This window comes from Cricetulus griseus (genome assembly GCF_003668045.3).
Source record: "Cricetulus griseus strain 17A/GY chromosome 1 unlocalized genomic scaffold, alternate assembly CriGri-PICRH-1.0 chr1_0, whole genome shotgun sequence".
Lineage (NCBI taxonomy): Eukaryota > Metazoa > Chordata > Mammalia > Rodentia > Cricetidae > Cricetulus > Cricetulus griseus.
In genome coordinates, this window is record NW_023276806.1 from 231740811 (window position 1) to 231767015 (window position 26205).

A 26205-nucleotide genomic window follows, 5' to 3' on the forward strand; every position below is an offset into this window, starting at 1 on the left:
CAGATCCTTCTGTAGATCTGGCTCGCTGTAGTCTATTGCTGTGGAATGTCTACACCCCCCCCTTCATTGTCGAAGGCATTTTCTTTAGGTACCAGAGACTTGGTTCTTTTTCTTCTTTTTCTTTCTTTCTTTCTTTCTTTCTTTCTTTCTTTCTTTCTTTCTTTCTTTCTTTCTTTCTTTCTTTCTTTTTGGAGCCTATCCTGCCACTCGATCTGCGATCTGGAGACCAGGCTGGTCTCGAACTCACAGAGATCCACCTGCCTCGGCCTCCCGAGTGCTGGGATTAAAGACCTGCGCCACCACCGCCCGGCCGACTTGGTTCTTTTCTAACAACCCCTCTGTCCTCTCTGGGGAAGTCTGCTCTTTCTTTGGCACTAGCGTTAGGGAGAAGGGGCAGGGGAGAGAGGCTCCTGCCGCACTGACCGCACTCGCCACGCTCTTTCTGTCTGCATCTCCATCAACATCTGTGCTGTGCCACCAACAACCTATATCTAGTTCAGTTTCTTTCCAGCTTTCAGGGCCTGCCACCATCTTCAAAACCACACAGAGCCCACAGATACCAGGCTCTGGACTCAGTTATCCAACTTTCTTTTTATCTGGGGGGGGGAGGCGGGGTTCGAGACAGGGTTTCTCTGTGGCTTTGGAGGCTGTCCTGGAACTCGCTCTTGTAGACCAGGCTGGTCTCGAACTCACAGAGATCCGTCTGCTGGGACTAAAGGCACGGAGATCCACGTGCCTCTGCCTCCTTAGTGCCTCTCCAACTTTCTTAACTTTGCCAGCTTCAGCCTCTGTCTCAGCCACCCCTGGGAAAGGCCACACCTCCCACCTCAGCGAGGTTGCCTTTCAGAGCAGGGGTCAAAAGAGAGCATTGCTGCCGGGGAGCAGGAGAGCATTGCTCCCCTGAACTACTAGGGGAGTTCAGTTCCCAGCACCCACATCAGGTGGCTCACAGCCCATGGCAACTGTGAGCTCCAAGGGCTCTGTGGGCTCTGTGGGCTCTCACAGACGCTGGCTCACCTCTTTCCCACATTCATTTTGAAGAGTTTGGTATTTGAATTCTCCCTAGTTATAACCACCCATTTTCCCCATTCTCTCCTCTCCGCTGAATTAATTTTTCTCTCGACTCAACTCTCTAGCTTCTCTTTCTTTAAAAAATATTTTTACATTTATTTTGTGTATGTGGGGGTGAACATGAGCTCCAGCACTGTGTGGAAGTCAGAGGACAACTTACGGGAGTCAGTCCAGTTTTCGCTTTCTACCTTGTGGTGCCAAGGATCAACACAGGTCATCAGGGCCTGGTGTGTGGTGGGCCACCACAACCTGAAATTTTTCTTCTTAAACTCAGACAAGCACCTTTACCCTCGGAGCCATCTTGCCAACCTTTTCTCTCTTGTTGGTTGTTTTTGGGGATGGGGGACTTGAGACTGGGTCATGTAGCCTAGGTTGGCTTTAAAATCAACATGTAACTGAGGCTGACTTTGAACTCCCAATCCTCCTGCCTCTACCTCTCAAAGGCTGGGGCTGAGGCATAAGCCCCCACATCAGGCTTCTTGTTAACGTGTGCTTTCACGTGTATCCGGAAGTTGGTGGGCAGCCTAGGGGTTCATGTTACTTTCTTCCTTGTTTGAGACAGATTCATGTCCTGGTGGCTGCACACGCCAGGCTACCTGGCTCACAAGTGTCTGGGGATTCTTCTTCCTTTCTCACCTTCTGCCTCATTGCAAGAGTGCTGGCATTGCAACCCACACAATCCAAGCCCAAGTCCTCATGCTTATGTGGGCAGTGACTACCCCTGTACTATTCCCATCAATCTATTCCTCTATCTCACCCACCCATCCATCCACCCATTCATCCATCTGTCCACCCATTCATCCATCTGTCCACCCATTCATCCATCTGTCCACCCATTCATCCATCTATCCACCCATCCATTCATCTCATCCATCCCATCCATCCATCCATCCATCCCATCCATCCATCCATCCATCCATCCATCCATCCGTCCACCCATCCATCCATCTATCCATCCGTCCATCCGTCCACCCATTCATCCATCTATCCGTCCATCCATTCATCTTATCCATCCCATCCATCCATCCACCCATCCGTCCACCCATTCATCCATCTATCCATCCGTCCACCCATCCATTCATCTCATCCATCCATCCATCCACCCACCCACCCACCCACCCATCCATCCATCCATCCATCCCCAGTTTTTCTTGTCGGTTTTGTTTACCACAAAGGACAGGTCTAACAATTTCACTCTTAGTTTTGAATCTCTTACCCATCTGATGTTTTACCAAAAGACCCCTGAGATCTCAATCTGAGAAAATGAAAAGGGTTTCCTGGGTTTCCCTTCGTGCTACCAAACATGGAGAATGGCTTCCCAGGGGCTTCTGATGGGCTCTGCCCGCTGCTCGGCAGGCTCCAGTACTGCACACCCCTTTTGTCCTTGACCCAGTGGCTTCCCTGTCAGTTGGTGGTGCTGTCATCTACCTCACTGAGCTTGAGCCCACCGAAGATGGCCCCTCCCCCATGTTCCTAGCGCTTGCTTCCTCTTTGCTTCCTTCTTGGAAGTACTTTTTCGTTTCCAAGGTTGACCCTTCAGCCTGTGCTCCTCGACGCCCCCCTTCCTTACATTTCCAGTGCTGCTCTCATTTCATGAACCTTCCCTTTGCTTAACAAACACATTCAGTGTTATTTCTTGAAGACAAATATAAAACTCCCTCCCTGGAATCTTTCTCCCCCTCCCTTGCCCTCTCTGTGTGATGTTTCAGAATACTAGACCTTTTGACTAACAGGACCAGTAAGATTTTCCCCATCATGGAGATTTGTGGGTGGAGACGATTGTCTTGTCTTCACCATTCTCTGTGCCCACCACCTCTCACCTCACCTCCCACTCATTCTTCAACGTGAAAAGAAACTCTCCCGTCTAATACAATGAAATTGACTCTCAAAATCTGTAATTGTCTAGTTTGTGAACCTACAAGATCCTTTCAAGTCTCATCTAACAGATCTTGTACGTGGGTGCCGAGGACCAAACTCAGGCTTCTTGTTGCAAGGCGAGCACTTACGGGCTGAAACATCTCCTCACCCCATCCCTCCCCACTTGAATGTCCACAGTTTCTGGATTTAAGTAGAAGGACAGCAGTTAGGGGAGTTTGATCTTCATTTCACTGCCTTTGAGCTGCATGGCTATGCTATGGGGGGGGGGGATCCACAGCTACGATCTGGTGATGATGACAATGTAGGGGTTACAGGGTGTGACCTCTTTCCTTATCCCTCAAAGCCCTAACTGGGTGTCCGTTTTTTAGGTTTAGATTTGACAACACACGAGGAACAGCAGAGTAGAGGTGTTACTGGACAGAGGTTAGCACCCAATAGATACAGAGGCAGGAGGCAGGGAACTCAGCTAGGCCCATCCTTTGTCAGGACCTATCTAAACAACATTCCTTCCTCCCAAGACCTCCGCAGAGGGGTTTATGACCTACCGTCAGACAACATGGCTCGAAGAATTCACTTATGGGTAGTTTTTACACGGAAAATTGGAGGGTCAGAGAACTTTAAGTTTTATGGCTGGTCTTAGCTTCGATGACCCAAATAGGCAAGAGTTCTAGTTTGAGTGGCTCTGGGAGAGGTGGAAGGGTGGCAGAGATCTGTCTCTGAGTCCCTTCAGTAAAAAGCACTCAGCAGGTCACTGTGCCCTATCCTGAGAGATTTGGAGACCCACAGGATTACAGTGACTGGGAAAAGCTAACCCAGGGGAGATTCAGCCTGGCCCTGCAGTGCCTTCTCACTCTCAAACTTCACAGCTGCCCCAGGGTCACTGTCACAGTACAAATCAATTCCCTGACCCCAGTCTTCTCCTCACATGCCCCCTCAGATCTGCGATGCTTTACTTCCAGATGCTCCGCTCACACCTGCTCACACCATTTTCTGACTTCTCAGCCTCTGTGGTCCAGGCTCTTTGGTCAGCCCTACCACAGCACATGCAGGCATTTCCACAGTTCCTGTCCTCTGGGGAGCCTCCTGACTGTGTCCCATGAGCCCTACTGTGAAGACCTTTAGACACTGGAGTAGGGGCATGTCCCCAGAAACAGGGTTTGCATGGTACTCAGCTGAACCGTGCCAAACAGAAGCCCAGACCCCTGTCCTGATTTAACTGAAACACCCCCACCTGAATCCCCAGGCTGACATTCAATCTCTAGCTTCTTTCCAAGCCTCTCTTCTCAAATTGAATCCCGAAGTACCCCACCCCAGAGATCCAACTCCTGGGCCCGGCCTGACAGAAGGGACACACTTCCACAGCAACTGCTGTTCACAGTAGGCACTGAGTCAACTCTTGGGGATCCCTGAGTTTCCTCCCCACCCCCACCATGGTGGACAGGATGCCTGCTGCCTGGTACCAGGGGGTCAGAGGAAGCCGGGGCCTCTGGGACTCAGTATTTTTATCAGCCTAGGAAATGAGAGATGCAGAAGCGGAAACCATGTGGTCAGAGAAAGTGAGCAGCCTTCATCTCAGGGGAACCCCCACCAGGGCTGGGGGCCAGACACTGGGGGGGCACAGAGAGGGAGGTCTGCTGGGGGGGTGAAGCAGGTATCAGCGTATTTTGGTTTCATGTCATTTGTGTAGAGGAGGAAACCAAGTGCTCTCAGTCCACACCCCAGCACCGCTGTTCCTCTCAACCCCAGCTCAAGGGTCCAGACTCCAACATGGGCTCTTTGCATGCCACTTCCGAAATCCCTGGCCTGTGAGAGGAACCGGATGCCGGGGCTGCTCACGGTTCCTTTCCAAGACTTCTCCGAATCACAGCAGCTTCCTCTCACAGAGTTCGCCCTCCCACCGCTCAACATCTGCCGGGTATTGGGGCGAGGGGGCTTGGGCCTCTTCCCAACCTCCCTGATGTCTCCCCAGGTCCCGGGTCTCAGGCTCACCAAATGTCCCAGCAGCTTCTTCCTGTGCAATGCTGGGACCCCCTCGAGTAGGCCTGGGCTGTAGCCCTGACAATTCCCTGTCAGATCACACACAACCACACACAGTACACACCTGCACAACACTTTTTCTGTCTTGCCTCTACTTAAAAAAAAAAAAAAAAAAAAAAAAAAAAAGCAAAAGACCTGAGTTCCCAGCTGTGTCTTAGGTGTTGGTAGTGGGATCTGCCCACAGTTCCTCCATTTCCAGAGAGAGCTGCTGAATTTGAACAATGGCATGGATGGATTTCCCCTATCTCATCTTCAATGTCTCAGGCCCTTTCTCTCCCACCCCTAGGACCTCAGCTAGGGTTCTTGGGAAGGAGACGTTTATGTGGAAGGCCAAGCCTGAGTTGTCCAGAGCTGAAGCCCAGGTTTAGTTAGGGTCGGAGAGGCGAACAGTAGATGCCAGGATTGGAGTCCCAGAGAGATGACTGAGAGGCAGGATCCCTGGACAGGCTCGGGTGTGGATCTCTAGTTGCCCAAGAACAGACAACCCGGTTACATAATCTGGCTATTTCCAGCCTCCTTCCTGCTTCTAATTTTAGCAAATGAAATTCCCTCCCCCACAATCTCTTCCTCCATCCCCTTTCTAGTCTTCATCCTCTTGGGTCCTTATGGTCCCCAGCCCTGGTGGCCCCCGCCTCAGCTCTTTCAGTGACTCAGCACAGGGAAAGCCCTGGGTTGGGTAGGGGTGCCAGCAGGCAGGAGGAGGGTTGGGGTGCCATGGGGAGGATGTGGTTCTGCTTGGGGAGCACGGGGGAGGAAAGCGGTCTGTTTCCTTTTTTGACACTTGTTCACTTCTTCAGCTGTAGACTGCAAAGTGGTGAGGACCCCAGGGGAGGGAGCAGAGGGGGCGTGGGGGACAAACTGGGCCTTCTAAGGGCTGGCCTCGAGGGAGGACAGGCAGGGGGGCTTCTGGCCTGTGTTGAGAGCGCACACTGTCCGACTCTGTGCAGCAGGTGTGTGGGAGCTGCGGGTTTCGACAGTTGGGCGGGAAAGGAGATGTCACGGGTGATGAAAACCATAGCGATGGAAAAAGCAGAAGACTCTGGAGTGGATCTTATTAGGAAATGGCGGTGGAGAACAGTGGTGGAGCCTCCCCCACCCCACCCCACCCCCGCACCCATTACGTGAGCCTGCCCCATATCCTCTCTGCGCAGTAGCTAAGCTGCTGCTCATCCATCCCCATCCACGACCTTCCGCGTCTCCCATCTGTCCTTGGCGACATCCCCACAGGTTCTTGCTCATCCCCTAGGGTCACTTGAGGGCTTCTGCATGGCGGTTCAGGGCCTGAGAAAGGGCTGTCACAGTTCCCATCACACGGCCCAGCTCCCAGGTCTCAATCTGGCTTCGGAATCTCTGCAGGAAGCGGTCAGGGTGCCATCGGACCTGCTGGACTCTCAAGTACCTTCTCAGAGCCCCCTGTTCCTCCAGAGGGGGGCCTCTGGCCACCAAGGCTGCAGCCATGGCCTCTGGGTCCCCCCCACCAGGGCATGGCCAGGGCACATCACCAAAGCGCCAGAGGCTGCCCCTTCCTGCCCCTCGTGGGTGTTCTGCCCTGGGCCCAGGCCTGGGAGGCTCTGTCCCTCGGTCCCCTTGAGCCTCTTGAGCCCTCCTGGCTCGGCTCTCACGCAGTTCCTCCTCCTTGGCCCGTGCTCGCTCTCGGAAAAGCCGCTGCTCCTCCTCGTGCTGCCGCCAGCTGTGACTGGAGCCCTCAGCCCTTGGGGGTCGGCGGGATGTCTCTGCCTCCAGCTGCCGCCGCCGTTTCTGGGCGTGCTCTCGAGCCAGGCGGTCTGACCAGGCTGAGAAGGACTCGGGTTCCTGCATCTCATGAGAAGCATCCTCTGTTGGGGAAGAGGCAGGAGGCTGTTGGAGGGAGGGTAAGGATGCACGCAGAGGGGAGGGCCTAGGACCCGGGCCAGGGGAGGGAGGGCGGCTATGGGTGGCAGTGGCTTCCTCACCTTCAAACCTCCCGATGACCTCCTGCCACTCATCCTCCAACTCGCCCTGCAGCTTCTGCCGCCACTCCTGCTCCTTGGAGACCTCTTCATCCTCTTCCTCTTCAGCAGAATCCCAGGGGGGTCCCCAGCCCAGAATCTGCCCGGGAGTCTCCCCATCCTTATTCTTTATCCCCATGGCGGAGGGGCAGCGACTCAGCAGTGGCAGGAAGAAGTCCGTGTAAGCTGTGGGCAGAGACAGCAAGCCGATCAGCTGGGGCTCGGGCCCTGATGCGCCACCATCTTGGAGTCTCTAACTCCTGGGTATGCGGAATAACCACACTGACATTCACTAGTAATTACATGAGTGCTAAGTGTGGAGGTCTAGAATGTTCGACTTCAGTTCACTGCAAGTGCTTCCGTTTTCTGGACACAGCTCCTGCCACCTAGGATGGCTTCCAATTCTTTTGACTATTTTTTTTTGGTTTGAAACTATTATCACTATATACCTATTCCTAACTATCGTTCTCACCCAAAACTACATATTAAGATCACTGCTGGGGGGGGTGGTGGTACAAGCCTTTAATCCCAGCACTCAGGAGGGAAAGGAGGTGAGTCTGAGTTCCAGGATGGGCTCCAAAGCTACACAGTGAGACCCTGTCTCAAAAAACCAAACAAAAACAAAAAAGAGTAGTGCTAGAGAATGTCAAAGAGCATATCCGTATTGCTGCAAACACAGAAGCACATTTACTATTTCTGCCCAATAAAGAGGAGTGAAATAAACGTTCTCTGCAGAATTTCTCAGCCTTACCCACGGATGGGAAGGAATGAGCATGGACCACATAGATGCCAGGGCAGGGGGAGTACACGGTGGGTGACAGCCTGCGGGGGGGGGGCCGGCAGAAATAACCAGACATCCTGGGAACATGTTTCTGAACCTTGATCTCACCAGGTAGAGACTAGGAAGGCCACCACCTGCCTCAATTCAGGAGCCAGAGGCAGGAGTGGGGCAGCTTTCCTGCCCTGTGGACCTATCTTGTCTCCTAGAGGAGGAGGAGGAGGAGGAGGAGGAGGAGGAGGAGGAGGAGGTGGAGGTAGAACGCCAGGCCTAGCTGGTTCCAGGAAGTGCTGTTCACCTACCAGGAGGATGGCATAGAAGAAGGGCTGCCCTGTCATTACCGGGAAGACAGAAGGGCCTACCCTTGGCTACCCAAGGTGCCAAGCCCCTCCGAAACCACATCAGGGTGTGAGGTTTGCTGCTGTGACCTGCCACAAACCCTCCCAAGCTGTCCCAGTTAGCAACTATCTGCTCTGGCTTCCGTCTTTCAACTTCTTCCCACCAGGGCTCACCAGGGCATGTGTACAGATGCATGAGAGTGTGCAGTGTGTGTTTATATGAGTGTGTGAGTATATGGTATGTGCACTTGTGTGTGTGTGCGCGAGTGTGTCCAGGCTTGCATAGAAGGTTTAACTCAAGAGTTTTGGGGTTTTGTTGTTGTTGTTTACCAACACACCCAGCTTAAAATTATAACTGTTAACAGTTTGCTGCAATCCCCCAGTCCTGCCTTGGTCCATAAATGCACATATGGCTGTGACCATGTGGTACACACATTTACTCAGAGATATGCTACCAGATGGCAGCTTTTTTAAAATGATTTTTTCTGAAATACCAAATGCATTTATTGGCTATGGTGTGTGTGTGTGTGTGTGTGTGTGTGCATCCAGAACCTTCAGCCTCAAGCCTGCATGTCTGTGGACTTGGTGCAGCATCTGCTCAGGGTAGATGCTCTGAGTCAAAGCCTATGCAAGCCTGCCAGGTTGTTCTCAGTATCTGTGCCACAAGCACACAGTGTGCCCACCTTCCTTAACTGTACAAGCATGCCAAGCTTTTCATGTTGCTAATGGGACATGCACAGACCTTTCTTTAATTACAGCAGTTGAGTCAGAGGGGGGTGCATCTCTGTAAGCTTAAGACTAGTCTGATCTACAGAGTGAGTTCCAGGATAGCCAGGGCTATGGAGAGACCCGGTGCCCCAAAATAGTTTTATTAATAAGTTTATTTATTTTTTAATATTTCTGGCTACTAGTATTTATTTTGTGAATAACCTACTCATATTCTTCAAAAATTTTCTTCTTTGGAAACATTTTCATATTCACACAGATATGAAAGTGCTTTTTATGTGTGTGTGTGTGTGTAGCCTTGGCTGCCCTAGAACTTTGTAGATCAGGCTGGCCCTGGACTCAGAGTTCCAACTGCTTCTGCCTCTCAAGTGCTGGGATTAAAGACATGCATCACCTTGCCCAGTTGAAGAAATTCCTTTTTGTGGGACTGTTGAAACACATTATTTTAAAAAACAAACAGAAAACTGTATTTTCTCCCCATCTATCCTTCAAAAGTTTTTAATTTTTTACCAAAATTTTCTTCTTGATTTCATTCCAACTTTAGGAAGGTTGGTGTTAGCAGAGAAAGTCAGATCCATGGGGCTGGAGTGACAGGCAGTTGTGAGCCGCCCAGCATGGGTGCTGGGAACTGGACCTGGGTTCTTTGAAGGAGCAGTGTGCTCTATTGACCACTGAGCTGCCTCTGCAGTCCCTAAATCAACTTTTCCAATATTCATTAGCATAGTCTCTTCCTCCCTCCTTCCTTCCTTCCCTCCCTTTTTCTTTTTTTGAGATAGGGCCTCACCACGTAGCTCAGGTTGGTTTAGAATTCAGAGATTCGCTTGCCCCTGCTTCCTGTCTGCTAGGATTAAAAGGTCTGTGGCACTGCCAGGCAGCACCCGGGAGGCAGAGACAGGTGGATCTTCATGAATTCCAGACCAGCCTGGTCTACAAAGTGATTTCCAGGACAGGCTCCAAAGCTACACAGAGAAACCCTGTCTCAAAACATAAACAAAAACAAAACAAACAAATAAAACATTTTGTGACATCATGTTTGGACAAAATGCATTTTCCTATGGGAAGAACTGTTTATGAAAATGTTTTGTGGAAGAAACATTCATTCACTTTCCCTTAAGAACAAAAGCAGGGTTCCCTCCTCACCTCTGACAGCACAGCACTTCTTTGTACTGAGGGAGGCAGGTATGCAGAGACACAGCTCAGTGGGAGAGCTTTCCTAGTGTGTGCCCATGGCTGGAACTTTAGCACCACAGACAAGAACAACACACTTGTGCAGGTCGCCGGTCCCAGCCAGACTTTCTGCTCCTAGAGAACCCAGGGTAACAGATGTTCCACTTTCTTGGGACAGTGAGCCCCTTTTTCTGGCCTAACCAACTGGGTTCCACCCTTGAGTCAGGAGGATGCCCTAGTTTAGAGCAAACCTCAAGTCGGTACTGAAAACTGGGAGGGCTACTGCCCTCTGAAGATGCCTTCGGGGTAAGGTTGCATCTCTGGTTGGATACAAGATGGGTTTCATGACCCCTGACTTACCCTGGGACATATTCTCAAAAACTGGTCTAAAAACTGTCTTCAACTTCTCAAAACACAAAGCAAATAAAACATTATTTTTCCTTTGTAATAAAACCTGGCCCTTGTTTCCACTCCTAGACGAGGAACACTGGCCACAGAAGAGTACACACTGAGTTACAATTCTGCCCTACAATGGGATCTTTTTGCCATAATTTTTGGGGAAAAAAATTCCAAAATTCCTCCTATCCAGTACTTCATGGCCTCAGCATGGGACCCTTGAACTCAGCCGCAGACGGCCCTGACAGTCACGCGTGCTCCCACTCAGCCCCCAGCTCTTTGCCCCCAGCCCCTTCCAAGGGCAACTCCACTCCCTTCCCCTGCCTCCTTCTCCCCTCCACACATTCTCTCCGGCACACACTCACTCAAGGACTTCACACAGGGAGCAATTACAGCACCCACCCCCAACATCTGTCCCCTTGACAAGGCAGCTAACAGAGACCAACACTGTCTGGGTGTGTGTCCCCTGCCCCTGACAGATCTGTCCCAAACACAGCTGTTCTAGGCCCATCGCACCGGTAGAATCTCCAGTCTCCACCACCTGACAGCCTCCCTCCCCCGTCATCCTTCTCTCTCTCCTTCCCCTCCCCCTGATCCTCCAAGAAAACTAACCATTTGCTATTTCCTTCAGTTCATTTGTTTTGATTTTTTGAGATAGGGTTTCTCTGTGTAGCCCTGGCTGTCTTGGAACTCACTCTGTAGACCAGGCTGGGCTAGAACTCACAGAGATCCACCTGCCTCTGCCTCCCGAGTGCTGGGATTAAAGGTGTGTGCCACCACCGCCCCAGCTTTCCTTCAGTTTTTTTAGGGATCTGAAACTTCTAATTGCAGGGTCAACACACATTCTTGGCAGTGTCTCTTGTCTTATGCTTAGACTAACACAATCCCTGTCTAAGGTCAGCTGTTATCCTTGCCAGCTTTGACAGGAATGTAACATTGTAATTCTCACTCTCACCTTTTGTTTTTAAGCATAGAAGAGCTTTTTAAATTTCCAAGGGGTGGGGGACACTGCGAGGAGAGGAGGGGGGAAAACTGGGGTTGAGATGTAAAACAAACAAACAAAAAGACCCAATGACAAAGGGAAATCTAACAATTACAAAGCCTGCATGTGTTTCAATCCCAGCCCTGAAAGCTGCATCTTCCTGGCAATCTGTAAGTACTCTGTTCTTCACTTTACCTCTTCTCTGTAGAGCTCATTATTTGCTGGAGATCGAACCCTGGCATCCATGCTTGGATCAAAACCCCGGTCCGCTCACTCACCGTTCAGCTGTCGGCAGTTCACCAAGTTGTTAAAAACTCGGTTTCTTTTCTCACTCACAGCATGAAGATGCTAAGAGTATTTGGGTCCTGGTTTTATGGCTGGGAGAATGTTTAGTGCAGCATAATTACGAGCACATAACCAATTTGAGGCACCTGACTGATTTCAGTTGCTTCTGATAATGCACAGTAACCTATAGGACAGGAATAATGGAATAAACACAGGAATTTTTGTTTAAGAAAAAAAAAAAATCCAAGCAGCAACGAAGACAGACCCTGGACAGACAGAGCCTCACAGTCTGGCATCTGCCTGCAGGATATCTTGGGTTGCTACCTAATGTCGTGGGCGCACTGAAGATTCACGCCTCTGGTAGAGAGGTAAACACAGCAAAAAGACACAGTGAACGAGGGAAAAGGCATGAGCGGAGGCGACGAGTGTGAAGAGATGCTCTGGGTAAGGACGGTGACAAGGAAAAGGGGTATTTTTAGTTAAGAAAGAGATAAAGTCACTGGACTGTTCCAAAATGGAAAGAAAAGATGAGGGCAAGCTAACAAGTGTGAGTGTGTAGAGACACTGAGTGAGTCACAAGAAGGCCTCAGCAGACAGAGCTGGAAAAGGGCGAGCGGGTGTTAGTTTGCGCCACTGAAACCCGACATCAGTGTGGCACCCACCCACAGCCAAAGCCCAAGCTCTGCTCCTCAGGCCTCCTAAGATGCTGCTCCTTGCTAAAGAACATTTGCCAAGAGCTGGCTTCAGGAGACAAAGATTTTGTTTTGTCCTGATGTTCGTTCTCTGCTGAGCTTGTCAGGCTTTCTGTTACTTTGAAAACTGAATTTTGCTGGGCAGTGGCGGTGTGTGCTTTTAATCCCAGCACTTGTGAGGCAGAGGCAAGAGGATCTCTTGTTTGTTCCAGGATAGCTTAGTCTACATGGTGAGTTCCAGAACAGCCAGGACTATGTAGAGAGACCCTGTCTGAGACCTGGAGGGCCATCACTCAGATGCCTGGCTGAGCCACAGAAGGTACCATACCAGGTATTACGTACAACTGTCGACTTCAAGAAATGACTACATGGATTTACCTCTCTCAGATATATTGTATTCTTCAAAGCATGGGCAAGGCAAGGTGCAAGACAGCTGTGTTTGAACAGCAGCCAGTTAAGGGCCGACACTTTCTCCTCAAAGGGACAGCAAGTCCCAAATGTCAGTCAAGAGACCAGTGAAGCCTTGGGCCCAGGACAGCTCCTGGCCTTGGAGACTTCCATGAAGAGCAGTCTTAAGGCTCACACTCACCCTGACCTACACTCCATCAGGCTATCTCTTTCTGAAGGCTCACACTCACCCTGACCTACACTCTAACAGGCTAGCCCTTTCTGAAGGCTCACACTCACACTGGCCTATGCTCCACCAGGCTAACCCTTTCTGGAGCTGCCATAAAAAATGTCTCCAAGATGTTTTGTCACCACAGCCGGGCCTGCCATGCTCATGCTTGGCTCAGCCTGCACCACCTGCTCTATGTCCAGCCAACACACATTCTTTGATTTCTCCTGGGCCTCAGGGCCTCTCCCTCTTGGAGCCTGTGCAGTGTAGCAGAACCATGACAGGGAAGACGAAGAAACTGCTCTTCATGCACATGTACCCTGTTCACTAGTTCTAGAAGACACTGGATGGCAAAACAAAAGGCTTCAGAGGTTACCATCGTCTCAGAGGACATATGAGTCCTCGATTCCAACTTCCCTGGTCCCTTCAGTTTGGCAATGACCTGAATCACTCAGAATAAGCAAGGCCTCATAATCCAACATGACCTCTCTGCTGCTTGGCACCCTTGATCTTCTAGAAAGAGGGCAAATCTAACGATGATGACCTCACCAGGCCGCACTCCAGTCTTAGTCAGCTCGCCTCCCCCCCCCCCCCCACTTCTAAGAGCTGGCATTTACTCTCCAGCCTACAGCTCACCTCAGCTTTTCCAAGTCCCTCATGGTTGGCCCTTTTCCCGGAAGACCTCTTAGACCAGAGACCCCTTGTCTGTCCTGGGTGTTACGCCACTGAGACAAACTATTAAGGCTGCTACTGAGTACAGGGTAGGAACAGCTCTAAGTTAGATTTCACCTTGTTGGAAGCACCTCACATTAACCCAGGAATTGGATCTATCATAAAACCCTCCCTAGCTGGGTGATAGTGGTGCTCACCTTTAATCCCAGCACTTGGGAGGCAGAGGCAGGTGGATTTCTGAGTTTGAGGTCAGCCTGGTCTACAGTGAGTTCCAGGACAGCCAGGGCAACACAGAGAAACCCTGTCTCAAAAAACAAACAAACAAAGAACAACCACTACCACCACCAACTAACTAATAAACCAACAAGAAAAACACTCTCTCTCATGACAAGAGGCTGCTCAAAGTTCCGGGACTGGGCTCTGTCAGCCCCCTCCACTCAATGGCAGCCAAGCAGGAAGACCTGACACTTCAGGTTGAAATCCAGAGTAGGGCTGTTCTGGTAAAAGCTCAAGCTACTCGTTCCTGTACACTGCTTAGAAATTCCCCTCTCCTCTTGGGGAGAACCAGGTGAAACCTGTTCTCAAACACCCCCAGATCCTAGTGAATGGCCAAGATCATCTGTCTCCTTTCTGAGATCTAACGATAGAAGTTTTGAAATTCTCTTAAAACTTTTTTTAAAAGATTTTATGTGTCTTGAGTATTTGACACACACACACACACACACACACACACACACACACACACACACTACATGTGCACCTAATGCTAGCCAAGGTTGGAAAGGCAGTCAGATGGTTCTGAGCTTGGTTCTGGGAACTGGACCTGGATCTTTGGTAAGAGCAACAAGTGCTCTTAACTGAGGAGCCCACACAGCTCAAATCTCTCTTTTGACCCCCCAGGCACCAAGGGACCCAACCCATTTCAGGGAATCCATCCTGTGTACCCCAATATTTCAGACTCCTGAAAGACACCCACAGGGTTTCTTTCCATGCTAATGTCACTGAGCCCTCACCTGTAACCCCTCCTTTCCAGCCTTGTACGAGGGGCCACTCACTGTCATTTTGCTCATAGTCTACTGTCTTAAGGGACCAACTCCTCTCCTAGAAAGGTACCATCTTTGCCCAGGCTGGGCCTGAGACTCACACACACCATCCTGTCTAGGGACGGTGCACCCCAGCTTTCCTATTCTAACTTACAAATGACCGCCTGCAAGTCTCAGAAGCACATGGCCTCCCCTTGGTGCTGCCCCCCTTTCCTTGGGTTCAGATGTTTCTCACCCCCTCACTCCAGCCAGAAATAAAACAGCTGTCCTTGTCCAGCTCGGAGGTCTCAACCCGTCTCCTGGCTGGGACAACTAGCAGCTCCCACAAGCCCTTTTTATGCTTCATTTTGCTTTGTCTCTGGCCACTGCTTACTCAGCCTCCTGGTAAATCAATGTCTTCCTGACTCCAGGTCTCAGCTCCAGATGGTGCTGCCCTGGGGCAGCAGCCACCGCGTCACTGATGCCACCTTCCACCACCCAGGACCTCCTGATCTAGTGTCCTGGTCTGACGGCTGGTCTCCTTCAACAGCAGCTCCGCCTCCCCTTCCCAGAATATTTGATGTCCTGTGCTCTCACGGCTGCCTGACAAATCAGCATTGCCAGCAAGGGCCTCTCAGCCCTGGAGCAATTCCAGAAGATGGCCTCCATCTTTTGTGAGCCTCGTGTGTCAGGGTGTGGGGGTGCTGTTCTGTGGTGGATGGTTGGACAGGGCTGGGCTCAAGCAAGGCTGCTGTTGTCTTTGAACAAGACCAGAAAGGGTTAACTTTGAGGCTGGAAGCTCACAACATTGGTAAAGCGCTTGCCATGAAATCCAGAGACTCTGAGTTTGCTCCCCAGCACCCACTTAAAGCCAGATGCAGCAGGATACACTTGCAACCCCAGTGCTCCCACAGAAAGGTAAGAGGTAGAGACAGAGCTGGAGAGTTGGCCCAGCGGTTAAGAGTAATGGCTGCTCTTCCAGAGGTCCTGAGTTCAATTCCCAGAAACCACATGGTGGCTCACAACCATCTGTAATGAGATCTGGTGCCCTCTTCTGGCCTGCAGAGATACATGGAGACAGAACACTGTACACATAATAAATAAACAAATCTTAAAAAAAAAAAAAAAAAAAAAAAGAGGCAGAGACAGGAGTCTATCTACACAGACTCATGGGCCAGCTAGTCTAGTGTACACAGTTAAAAAAGAAACAAGACACTGTCCCAAATACAATGGAAGCTGAGGCCTCCAAAGCCACAGAGAAACCCTGTCTCTAAAAAAAAAAAAAAAAAGAAAAGAAAAAAACTGGAAGCTGAGGACCAATAGCAACTGTATCCTCTGACCTCTACACACAGACAGAAAAATAAAACTAAGTTTTAAAAGAGAACAATTCAGCTTAATGAGTCCTGTTTATAGTCTGACTTAGGGTGTCATGATACCATTGTAGAGAATTCTTTTTAATGAGCAGGCCCAGGCCACCTACAGTGACCCAAGGAGAAATAACTTAAACTGTAAAATAAAGGATGTTTATCCACCTGAGCAGCTGGATAGGAGCCCACACAAGTGCCCCATTCCATGAGACCTCAACATCCAGGGCACTGTGATATGAACATGGTTCTCACCGCCCTTACAGAACTGGATGCCGAGGTGTAGACAGCTGCTCTCCACTGTCTACACTGTAGCAACAGATTCTCTACTGCCTCTGGTAACCCCTACACACACACACACACACACACACACACCAGACAGACAGACAGACACACACAGATACACACAGATACACACAAAGAGACACACAGACACACAGACACACAGACACACAGACACACAGACACACACACAGACACACACACACACACACACACACACACACACACACACACACACACACACACGGTTTCAGGCAGCTCAGGCTGGCCTCGAACTCTCAGTCTTCTTGCCTCAACCTCCTGGGTGCTGGAATCACAGGCATGTGCCACCATGCCTGGCTCTGGTAAATTCTTTCACCACCCATTTCCTGAGAGGGCAGTGGTTTTGAAACCTGTGCTAAGGTCACTGAAGACAACTGTGGCTGGGGTGACAGATCTGGGGGTGTGCAGAAGCGAGGCTGGAGGGAGGGACAGGGGGAACGTCAGCTCTGCCTAGTCATTCTAAAACAAGGCTGCCTCCTGCTTTTACTGTGCGTGTCAGGGTGGCAGCGGACAGCATGTCTGCCACCATGCTGATACAGAAGAACTGTGACCATTACATCAAGACAAACAAGCCTGATGGTTCATGCCTGTGCCCCAGCTACTGGGGGCAGGGGGTGGGGAGGCAGGGTGCAGAGTCAGGAACTCCACAGGACCAACAGCTCCTAGGTGACACATGTGGCCACCATCTCAAATTAAAGAGAAAAAGGAGGCTGGGGAGGAGTGCAGTGCTTTGTCTGATTTGTATGAGGCTTAGATTCAAGTACCAGCACCATAAAAAAAGAAAATGAAATAAGCTGGCTCACATCTCTAATCCCTGAACTTAGGTGGGGACCCTGGCTCACACCTCTAGCCCCTCCTGAACTTGGGTAGGGAGACCCTGGTTCACACCTCTAACCCCTGGACTCAGGTGGGGAGACCCTGGCTCACACCTCTAGCCCCTGGACTCAGGCGGGGACCAGATGTTGGATCCACAGGCAGAGGCAGACATACCTCTCTATGTTTGTGCCTAGCCTTGTCTATGTATCGAGTTTCAGAACAGCCAACACTACCGAGAGAGACCCTGTTTCAAACAAACCAACAAATAAAAAACCCATAACAATGAAACAAGCAAACAAAACCACTAGAACAAACCTTAAACCCCAAACCCAAACATCAGAATGATTGCATGCTTTTTATCCACCCCCCCCAAAAAAAAACAACCCCGAGACTGTGTTTGTCAGTGTCCATGCGTGCTTGCTCTGTGTACAGGATGGCCACCGTTTGACATAGGCTTCACTGATGGGCCTCTCTGACAGCTCAGAGTGCTCTCCCATAACGATCCAAAAGTTACCAAAACCTAAAATGGGAAGGGGGTGATCTTCCCTCTCCCATCCTCTAGTGGGTATGATAAACCTATCCAGCCACTTCAGTGAACTTGGGCACCCTCAGACCTAACACGGGAATGGGGGGGGGGCAGAGATTCACTCACTTAACCTGCTCATCTAAGGAAGGCATCTTCCAGGCAGCTGCCTGCTGAATGACACGGAGACTCCGGAGTTAGAGCGCCACCTGGCGGCAGGACTGACAGGTGACTGGTAAACAGCAAGGGTTTGGGAGCATTGGGGGACGGGTTCCTCTTTGGGACATTGCAATCTCTCAGCTGTGACATTTCAGACAAGACCATGAACCTCCTAGAAAGGCCTCACTTTCTCCACCGTGTGTCAGATGTTTCTCACGAGTCTCAGAATTCAGTAGAGCGATGGAGGTAGCTACTCCACCATCGGGAGCTACACAGAGAAGTCCACCTGAGCCACGCAGCAAAACTGCAGCTAACGTGTGGGTCATTTTCAGAGGCAAACAGGCTCTCCGAGGTAAGGGTGCAGGCTCCAGAACCCGAAAGCAGCTGCCCCAGACACTGTGTTGTCAGCAGGCTTGTGGAAGCATTCTTAAGAATACTCCAATTGCTAATACTACCTTGGGTAACAATGGTCTCTGGACACTTAGACCAGACATAAACATCTATGGTGAACTGGTCTCTGACGCAGCCACAAATTCCTATACAAAGTGAGCCTGAGCTAAAGGTTAACTGTCTGACTAACTGCTCTCTCTCTGCTTTGGTAAACAACTCTTGGTTGCTGCAGGGTACAGGGCTGCCTCTCTATATAGTCATGACTGCATTTATTGCCCTTAAAAACTCAAAAAACAAAACTGGAAGTTGAGGCTGCATCTGGCTTGTTGCTCTGTTCGGAACAGTCCTGCTGGTGGTAAATAAAGATTCCATTAGACTTATTCAGGCACCTCAGGAGCTTACTCTTCAGATTCTCCACAACAAAATCATCCAGCCAACTGCAGCCCGCATTTGGCAAATTTCCTCTGTTTAAGCTTAAAAAAAAAAAAAAAAAAAAAAAAGCAAGCCGCTGGGCATTGGTGGCGCATGCCTTTAATCCCAGCACTCGGGAGGCAGAGGCAGGTGGATCTCTGTGAGTTCGAGACCAGCACAAGAGCTAGTTCCAGGACAGCCTCCAAAACCACAGAGAAACCCTGTCTCGAAAAACAAAAAACAAACAAACAAACAAAAAGCATGCAAGCCTCTTTTACTTGTGTGAAGCAGAATTAAAGAAAGTGGGTTTTTTGTTTTGTTTTTTTCTTTTTTCTGGACCAAGAAGAGGCCGAGCTGGAGATGAGAAAAGGAGCAGGCAGGGTTGGTGCTACTCACATTCTCCAGTGTTCAGAAGGCAATCCCTCGGGGGACGGGCCTCCTCTCGATTCTAGTCAGGAGGCTTCTGTCTATGGAGCGGCTCCTGCTGTCACTGTCAAAGCAACACCTTCATGCTGTTTTCAGAACTGTCTGGGATTTGTTCATCTAGAAGTACCCTGTCTAGAGGGGTCACCTGGCTGGGGGAGCAGGGGCAGGCAAGCACACAGAAGTCCCTGGAAGAGAACACCTGAACGTTGAATTCAGCAGGATAAACTAAACGCCACAGCCTCCATTTAGGTTAGATTTGCTTGTCAGCTTGAGACTCTTAGGCCTGGACCATACTGGCCTTGAGGTGAACCCCATGCTCCTGAGTGTTGGGATTATAGGAGCACACTGTAATTTCCGGTCTTTCTAGGTGGCTAGGTTGTTTCTGGGCAGGTTATCTGTACAAACTGGAGAACAGAAGGGGGCTGTTGGCACTGTGAAACCATTACCACCGTTTTGAGATGTTTTGTGTTGTCCCCATTGTGGCTCTGCGTAGTGAGTTCCAGGCCAGCTGTGAGCCTCTGCCTCCAGAGTGCTGGATTAAAGGCTACAACACCACGGCCTGGTTGCACCACCAGCTTTAAGTTAGATTTGAGTTGTTTAGTTGTTACAGAATTTTGGTGGAGTGGAGACTGCAGAAAACTGGTCCCCAGGGTGTTTCTGTATTTCACGAATCTGTTCCTAACACAGGAACGCAGACTCCTGCTTAACTCCACACCAGGTTTCACGACCGATGGTCATCCCAGCCGATCACGTGACAGACAGCCCGGATACTTTGTAAGAGTTTGTGGCAAATCACAAAGGTTGCTATTGTTTTAATTCCACACAGAGAGAAGCAAACTTCTTCGATCTGGGATTTGACCTCAGAGCAATCAGCCACAAGGCTGTGCTACAGGCAAACAGCCATCAAAGAAACAAAGTAATCACTAATCCTGAAAGATAGGAAATGTAAAGGAAAAGTTGCAAGCAGGGTGGCTGGGTGTGCTGCGGCATGCCTGCAATCTCAGCCCTTGGGATGCTGAGCCTGAAACCCCAACTCAAAAGAACAACAAAAACCCCAAAACAGTCACACACTAAACAGCCCCGAGTACACACACACACACACACACCCCTACCTACCTACCTACCTTAGTTGACGTTTGGGCAATTTTGGAATAAGCTTATCTGTTACTGTAATGCATACCAACCCCATCAACTGCTTCAGCGGGCCCTAAGGACGAACTAACTAGCTTATTTCCCAATTATTTTTGCTGCTGTTGCAGACAGGGTCTCTCTATGTAGTCCTGGAGCGCACTGTGCAGACCAGGCCGGGCTGGCCTCGAACTCACAGAGATCCTCCTGCCCCTGCGTGTTCAGGTCAAAGGTGTGCGCCAACGCACCGGGCCTTCCTTGCAGCTCCGATCGGCCTCTCACGACCGGTTCCCAGCGAGCCGAGCCACTCACCGTCGGGGCCCTGGCGGGCAGCAGCGTGCAGCGCCGTGTCTCCGTGGCGGTCCTGGTGGGCAGGGTCAGCCCCGAGGCGCAGCAGCAGGCACAGGGCTGGGGCATCGTGGCGGGCGCAGGCCCTGTGCAGGGGAGGCGGCTGCCCGGCGTCCACGTCGAGGCCTGGGTGTCGCTGGAGGAGAGCCTGGGCTCGCACCAGCCGCCCTGCAGACAAGTAGCGCCGGAAGCGGCGCTCCCGGCGTTGCCGGCGGGAGGCGGAGGCCATGGAAGTCCTGGGCTGAGGGAGACGCGGGCAGGGTCCGCCTGCCCGCGTCTCCCTTCTGCGCCCTCCCCGTCTCCCGCACGAGACGGAGCTCGGCCTTTCCGGGGGACGGGCTGTGCGAGCCGGGCGGGCCGGGCGAGCCGGGGGGCCGGGGCCACGGATTTGATCGCGTGTGTGGTTTTTGGAAAAGGACACGTGACTGCCTGGAGGCTCCAGAGACGGAGAGAAAGTTAACTCAACTTGGGGGACGGGGCGAGTAAGGCCGGGCGGGGACTTGAACACCAGCCCCGCCCGCGCCGGGGAGTCAGGAACACACGGGCACGCAGACGCGCAGGCTCCGCGCTCGGGGGCCTGCGGGGGGCGCCCGCCCAGCACACCTGCTCCCCGGCCCCGAGCACACACCGCCCGGGCCGCCGCCGGCGTTTAAGACGCTCCCGGAACCGAGGCGGAAGTGGCGCAGGCGCCGACGCCGGTTTCGAGCGGAAATGAACTATCGGGCCCGTCCCGGAAATCGTTCCGCCCGGACCGGGTGACTCGTGGTGAGGCCTCCGGAGGGGAAACAAGGCAGTTGCGACCCAGGGTCCTCCCGGAACCGGAAGACGGGAGTAGAGGGCGGGTTACCAGGGGACGGGAGGGCGCTTTGAGGTTCTCTCGGACCCCGCGCTAGGAGGAGAGAAGCGGTAGTTTAATAACGGGTGGAAAAGGAGGACGGCAAAGAGGGGAAGCGAAGATAAAAACATTATAATGAGGGCTGGAGAGACGGCTCACAGGTTAAGAGCACTGGCTGCTCTTCCAGAGGTCAATTCCCAGCAACCACACGGTGGCTCACAGCCATCTGTAATGAGACCTGGTGCCCTCTTCTGGTGTGCAGATATACATGGAAGCAGAATGTTGTATACATAATAAATAAATAAAATCTAAAAAAAATTATAATGAGGAAAATTCAACCCCAGCACTCGGGAGGCAGAAAGACGCAGGGCGATCTGTGAGTTCGAGGCTAGCCTGGTCTACAACGGGGGGCTCCAGGACAGCCAGGGCTGCACAGAAACCCTGTCTGGAAAAACAAAACAAAAAACAAAGGAAGAGGAAAAAATCACAACGAGGGCAAAGATGTAGGTAGCTCCAAAAAGAAAACGACTCGAGGCGACGCTAAGAAGGCAGACGTGGGCCGGGAGGCCGGGGAGGCGCGGGAGACCGAAACCGAGGTCCGGGGCGGAGTGTGGGGCCCACCGCGCTCTCCAAGCACAAAGCTCTCCGTCCCCTTCCCCGTCCCCTTCCCCGTTCCCTTCCCCTTCCCCATCCCTTTTTCCTTCCCCCTCCCCGTCCCCCGTCCCCTCCCCCTCCCCGTCTCCGTCCTCCCCTTCCCAGTCCCGTCTCCCATCCCCGTCCCCGTCCTCCCCTTCCCAGTCACCGTCCCCCGTCCCCGTCCTCCCCTTCCCAGTCACCGTCCTCCCCGTCCTCCGTCCCCGTCCTCCCCTTCCCAGTCCTCGTCCTCCCCGTCCTCCGTTCCCGTCCTCCCCGTCCCCTTTCCCGTCCCCTTCTCCGTCCTCCCCGTCCCCGTCCCCGTCCCCGTCCTCCCCTTCCCAGTCCTCGTCCTCCCCGTCCCCTTTCCCGTCCCCTTCTCCGTCCTCCCCGTCCCCGTCCTCCCCTTCCCAGTCCTCGTCCTCCCCGTCCCCTTCCCTGTCCTCCGTTCCCGTCCTCCCCGTCCCCGTCCCCGTCCCCGTCCCCTTCTCCGTCCTCCCCGTCCCCGTCCTCCCCGTCCCCGCAGACCCGGGACCCTGCCCCTGCTGCGTCCTCAGCACAGGGACTGGTCTCTGCTGCCCCCGGGCGGCCGTTCGGGGCACTGCGTCGGCAGGCGCTAGCGGAGGACCAGTCGCCAGTGTGAGCATGTGAGGATGCGGGAGGCTGAGGGAAAACGGGAGCATTAAGACCCAGTGGGAGGGGAGGGCTGCGGCAACGGGCCCGCCGACCGGCCGGCCCAGCAGTGGGCGCCGGAGGCTGGCAGCCGTCTGGAACCTTGGTCGCCTTCGAAACAGCATCCTGTCTAGTGACAAAAATGGCCAGTCAGTCCCAGGGTATCCAGCAGCTCCTGCAAGCGGAGAAGCGGGCCGCGGAGAAGGTGGCCGATGCCAGGAAGAGTGAGCCACGGGGAATGCAGGGGCGGGGGGTAGCGGCCATTCGAGTCCTGGGGGAGACAGGGCTGGGGCCTGGAGGCTTTTACTACGATACGAGATATGGGTGGGTTTCCGAAGCCAGCACTTGGCTGGCTGACTGGAGGGGACCGATCCGAGTTACCACGCCTCGATGTGTGTGTGCGGTGTCTGTGCCCACTGTCGTTCTGCTCTAGGGAAGGCCCGGAGACTGAAGCAGGCAAAGGAGGAGGCTCAAATGGAGGTGGAGCAGTACCGCAGGGAGCGTGAGCAGGAGTTTCACAGCAAGCAGCAGGCGGTGAGGAGAGGGGCAGGGGTGGGCCAACTCAGGCGCAGGTCAGGGGTGCCTCTGTAAAATGTACATGACTCAGCAAGAAACGAGGCTGTCACAGGGCTGAGGGCGCCCTGACAAGGCCTGGGGATTTCAAAGGACACATGCAGCTTGTGGGAGCAGCCTTCACAGTCCGTGTGCAGTGTGGTAACATGGATGGTGTGTGGGGGCAGCCTTCACAGTCTGTGTGGAGTGTGGTAACATGGATGGTGTGTGGGGTGGGAGCAGCCTTCACAGTCCGTGTGCAGTGTGGTAACATGGATGGTATGTGTGGGAGCAGCCTTCACAGTCCATGTGCAGTGTGGTAACATGGATGGTGTGTGTGGGAGCAGCCTTCACAGTCCGTGTGGAGTGTGGTAACATGGATGGTGTGAGGTGTGGGAGCAGCCTTCATAGTCCGTGTGCAGTGTGGTAACATGGATGGTGTGTGTGGGAGCAGCCTTCACAGTCCGTGTGGAGTGTGGTAACATGGATGGTGTGTGTGGGAGCAGCCTTCACAGTCCGTGTGGAGTGTGGTAACATGGATGGTGTGTGTGGGAGCAGCCTTCACAGTCCGTGTGGAGTGTGGTAACATGGATGGAGTGTGGGGGGTGGGGGCAGCCTTCACAGTCCGTGTGCAGTGTGGTAATATGGATGGTGTGTGTGGGAGCAGCCTTCACAGTCCGTGTGGAGTGTGGTAATATGGATGGTGTGTGGGAGCAGCCTTCACAGTCCGTGTGGAGTGTGGTAACATGGATGGTGTGTGGGAGCAGCCTTCACAGTCCGTGTGCAGTGTGGTAATATGGATGGTGTGAGGTGTGGGAGCAGCCTTCATAGTCCGTGTGCAGTGTGGTAACATGGATGGTGTGTGTGGGAGCAGCCTTCACAGTCCGTGTGGAGTGTGGTAACATGGATGGAGTGTGGGGGGTGGGGGCAGCCTTCACAGTCCGTGTGCAGTGTGGTAACATGGATGGTGTGTGTGTGGGAGCAGCCTTCACAGTCTGTGTGCAGTGTGGTAACATGGATGGTGTGTGTGTGGGAGCAGCCTTCACAGTCCGTGTGCAGTGTGGCAACATGGATGTGGGGGACAGTTTTATGGCCATTGTGGTAAGAGGGAGGGAATTTCAGATCATTTTTGGGTGGGACTGCATGTCACCTTTTAGAAACCGGGACTGTGCTGCCCTGTCTGGTATCTAGTTTTTGTGGCATGGCAGTAGTTTTGAAAAGGCTTTCCCGGCCTTCCTCAGAATCCTTCCTTGTACACACTGGGACCGTTCTTTCTCTGTTTCTGCTTCTCTCTCTCTCCCCTCCACCCCCACTCCCCAGGCCATGGGCTCTCAGGGGAACCTGTCTGCTGAAGTGGAGCAGGCCACCAGACGTCAGGTCCAGGGCATGCAGAGCTCCCAGCAGAGAAACCGGGAGCGTGTCCTGGCTCAGCTTCTTGGCATGGTCTGTGACGTCAGGCCCCAGGTCCACCCCAACTATCGGGTCACCGTCTAGGACCACTTCTTAGAGACATGTCCTAGAGGCTGACTCCTCTGCCAACTCCTATCCTAACCCAAATCGCTTGGGTAGCATGCACAGGGCACTGCTTCAATCCCTAGGGCTGCCCCTCCCCGCATCACTTCACATAAAAACCTTTTCCAGGGTTGGGGAGATGGTTCAGAGGTTAAGAGCACTGATGGTTCTTCCAGAGGTCTTGAGTTCAATTCCCAGCAACCACATGGTGGCTCACACCATCTGTAATGAGATCCGGTGCCCTCTTCTGTTGGATACATGCAGACAGAACACTGTACATAATAAATAAATCTTTAAAAAATAACCTTTCCCTAGGAGAGAGACTTCTAGGTGACAGGACCCAACATTCCCTATGAGACTTACAAGCAGCCCATTCAAACCTGAATCTGTGTCCCATGACACCCACTGGAAATATACTAACGAATGCTGAAGTCGTCCCCATCTGCTCCTTCTGAGAAACGTGTCATGGTAATGCGGGTATGGAAAGCACCCTGACTCAGGGCTGGCAGATTTGGGTTCCCCTCCCTCCCCTCCTTCTTGCTGGCTGTGAGACAGGGGCCTGGACAAGCTATTTAACCTGGAAGCCCTAATGTCCTCCTGTTTGTAACTGGAATGATGGTAATAATGCTAGCCTCTTACGGTAACTGCTGTGAATCGTCCTGTAAGAACTCAGCATAGTTCCAGACAGGTAGTAGTTGTGATTCCATAAATGGCAAGCCCATATTATAACCCCACCACCACCACCACCACCACCTGCCTGCCAGAGAATCCTAATCTGTCCCTGGCACTTTATAACGCTCAGTCGTTGTGACTCTAGTAATTCGCTAAAGAATTTGTTTTTCCCCTTCTCCAAAGGCCCATCATGACCCCTGAAAAGTCGAAATGATAATGTCATTTAGTCCCTCTTTCCAAGTCGCAGGTGAATGCTAACCCTCCTAGCATCTGTGTTTCTTGTGAGTGGGTCTTTCCCTTTGGCTGTCCCTCTTTTCTGATTTCCCAGAGCTTACTGCTTCCCAGAGTGATGCTGCATCAACCACATTCAAGGATTCCTTTCTGTGCCCTCAATACCTCGCTTCCCTGTGTAACAGCAGTGTCAATAAAATATCAGTGGACAAGTCAATGGTGGAAACAGCCTCTTTCTGCCCCACGGTTTCTCATTCTCATTCCCTCTGCTCACAACGCTGCAAATGGTTGCCCAGGGGCAGCTTTCTGGAAACAAAAGCACACAGTAATGTGGTATTTCTGTCAAGTGTGGACATGTGAGGCTCCTCGGGCACTGAGGGCTGCATGCAGTAACTGTAAGATAAAGGTCGGCGTGTCCGAACAAGCACACTGCACCTTCCCTTGTTTTACTCTGCTTATTAGTGCCTGGTGTGTGTGTGTGTGTGTGTGTGTGAGAGAGAGAGAGAGAGAGAGAGAGAGAGAGAGAGAGAGAGTCACCGTGTAGCCTTGGTTGTCCTGGAA

The 26205-nt window shown here is 52.2% G+C and overlaps 2 protein-coding genes across 4 annotated transcripts; one reads left to right on the forward strand and one right to left on the reverse strand.

The window, feature by feature from the left end:
- Positions 1-6021: 6021 nt before the first annotated feature.
- On the reverse strand, positions 6022-21177 carry Nfkbil1 (NFKB inhibitor like 1). Its single transcript, XM_027388848.2, has 3 exons — positions 20502-21177; positions 6939-7160; positions 6022-6821 (listed from the first exon to the last, which is right to left on the reverse strand). The coding sequence occupies exons 1-3, from the start codon at positions 20764-20766 to the stop codon at positions 6235-6237; spliced, it is 1074 nt and encodes a 357-aa protein (XP_027244649.1). The 5' UTR covers positions 20767-21177; the 3' UTR covers positions 6022-6234.
- Positions 21178-21757: 580 nt separating this feature from the next.
- On the forward strand, positions 21758-25861 carry Atp6v1g2 (ATPase H+ transporting V1 subunit G2). 3 transcript variants are annotated; one of them, XM_035451297.1, is made up of 4 exons: positions 21758-21875; positions 22800-22901; positions 23111-23211; positions 24550-25861. In XM_035451297.1, exons 2-4 carry the CDS (start codon positions 22820-22822, stop codon positions 24721-24723), a joined length of 357 nt encoding a protein of 118 aa, XP_035307188.1. In that variant the 5' UTR covers positions 21758-21875; positions 22800-22819; the 3' UTR covers positions 24724-25861. The 3 variants fall into 3 exon arrangements, with proteins under 3 accessions (XP_035307188.1, XP_027244651.1, XP_035307187.1); XM_027388850.2 differs by lacking the exon at positions 21758-21875 and adding an exon at positions 22535-22652; XM_035451296.1 differs by lacking the exon at positions 21758-21875 and adding an exon at positions 22602-22644.
- Positions 25862-26205: the final 344 nt, after the last annotated feature.

What these genes read in the sequence shown, in the direction of transcription:
- Nfkbil1 (XM_027388848.2), bottom strand. Translation starts at nt 20,766, where the DNA reads ATGGCCTCCGCCTCCCGCCGGCAACGCCGGGAGCGCCGCTTCCGGCGC. An exon ending in TGCCCGCCAGGGCCCCGACG is followed by an intron (nt 7,161 to 20,501) that starts GTGAGTGGCTCG and finishes CTCTGCCCACAG; the next exon opens with CTTACACGGACTTCTTCCTG. An exon ending in GGTCATCGGGAGGTTTGAAG is followed by an intron (nt 6,822 to 6,938) that starts GTGAGGAAGCCA and finishes CTTCCCCAACAG; the next exon opens with AGGATGCTTCTCATGAGATG.
- Atp6v1g2 (XM_035451297.1), top strand. Translation starts at nt 22,820, where the DNA reads ATGGCCAGTCAGTCCCAGGGTATCCAGCAGCTCCTGCAAGCGGAGAAG. An exon ending in GGTGGCCGATGCCAGGAAGA is followed by an intron (nt 22,902 to 23,110) that starts GTGAGCCACGGG and finishes GTTCTGCTCTAG; the next exon opens with GGAAGGCCCGGAGACTGAAG. An exon ending in TTCACAGCAAGCAGCAGGCG is followed by an intron (nt 23,212 to 24,549) that starts GTGAGGAGAGGG and finishes CCCACTCCCCAG; the next exon opens with GCCATGGGCTCTCAGGGGAA.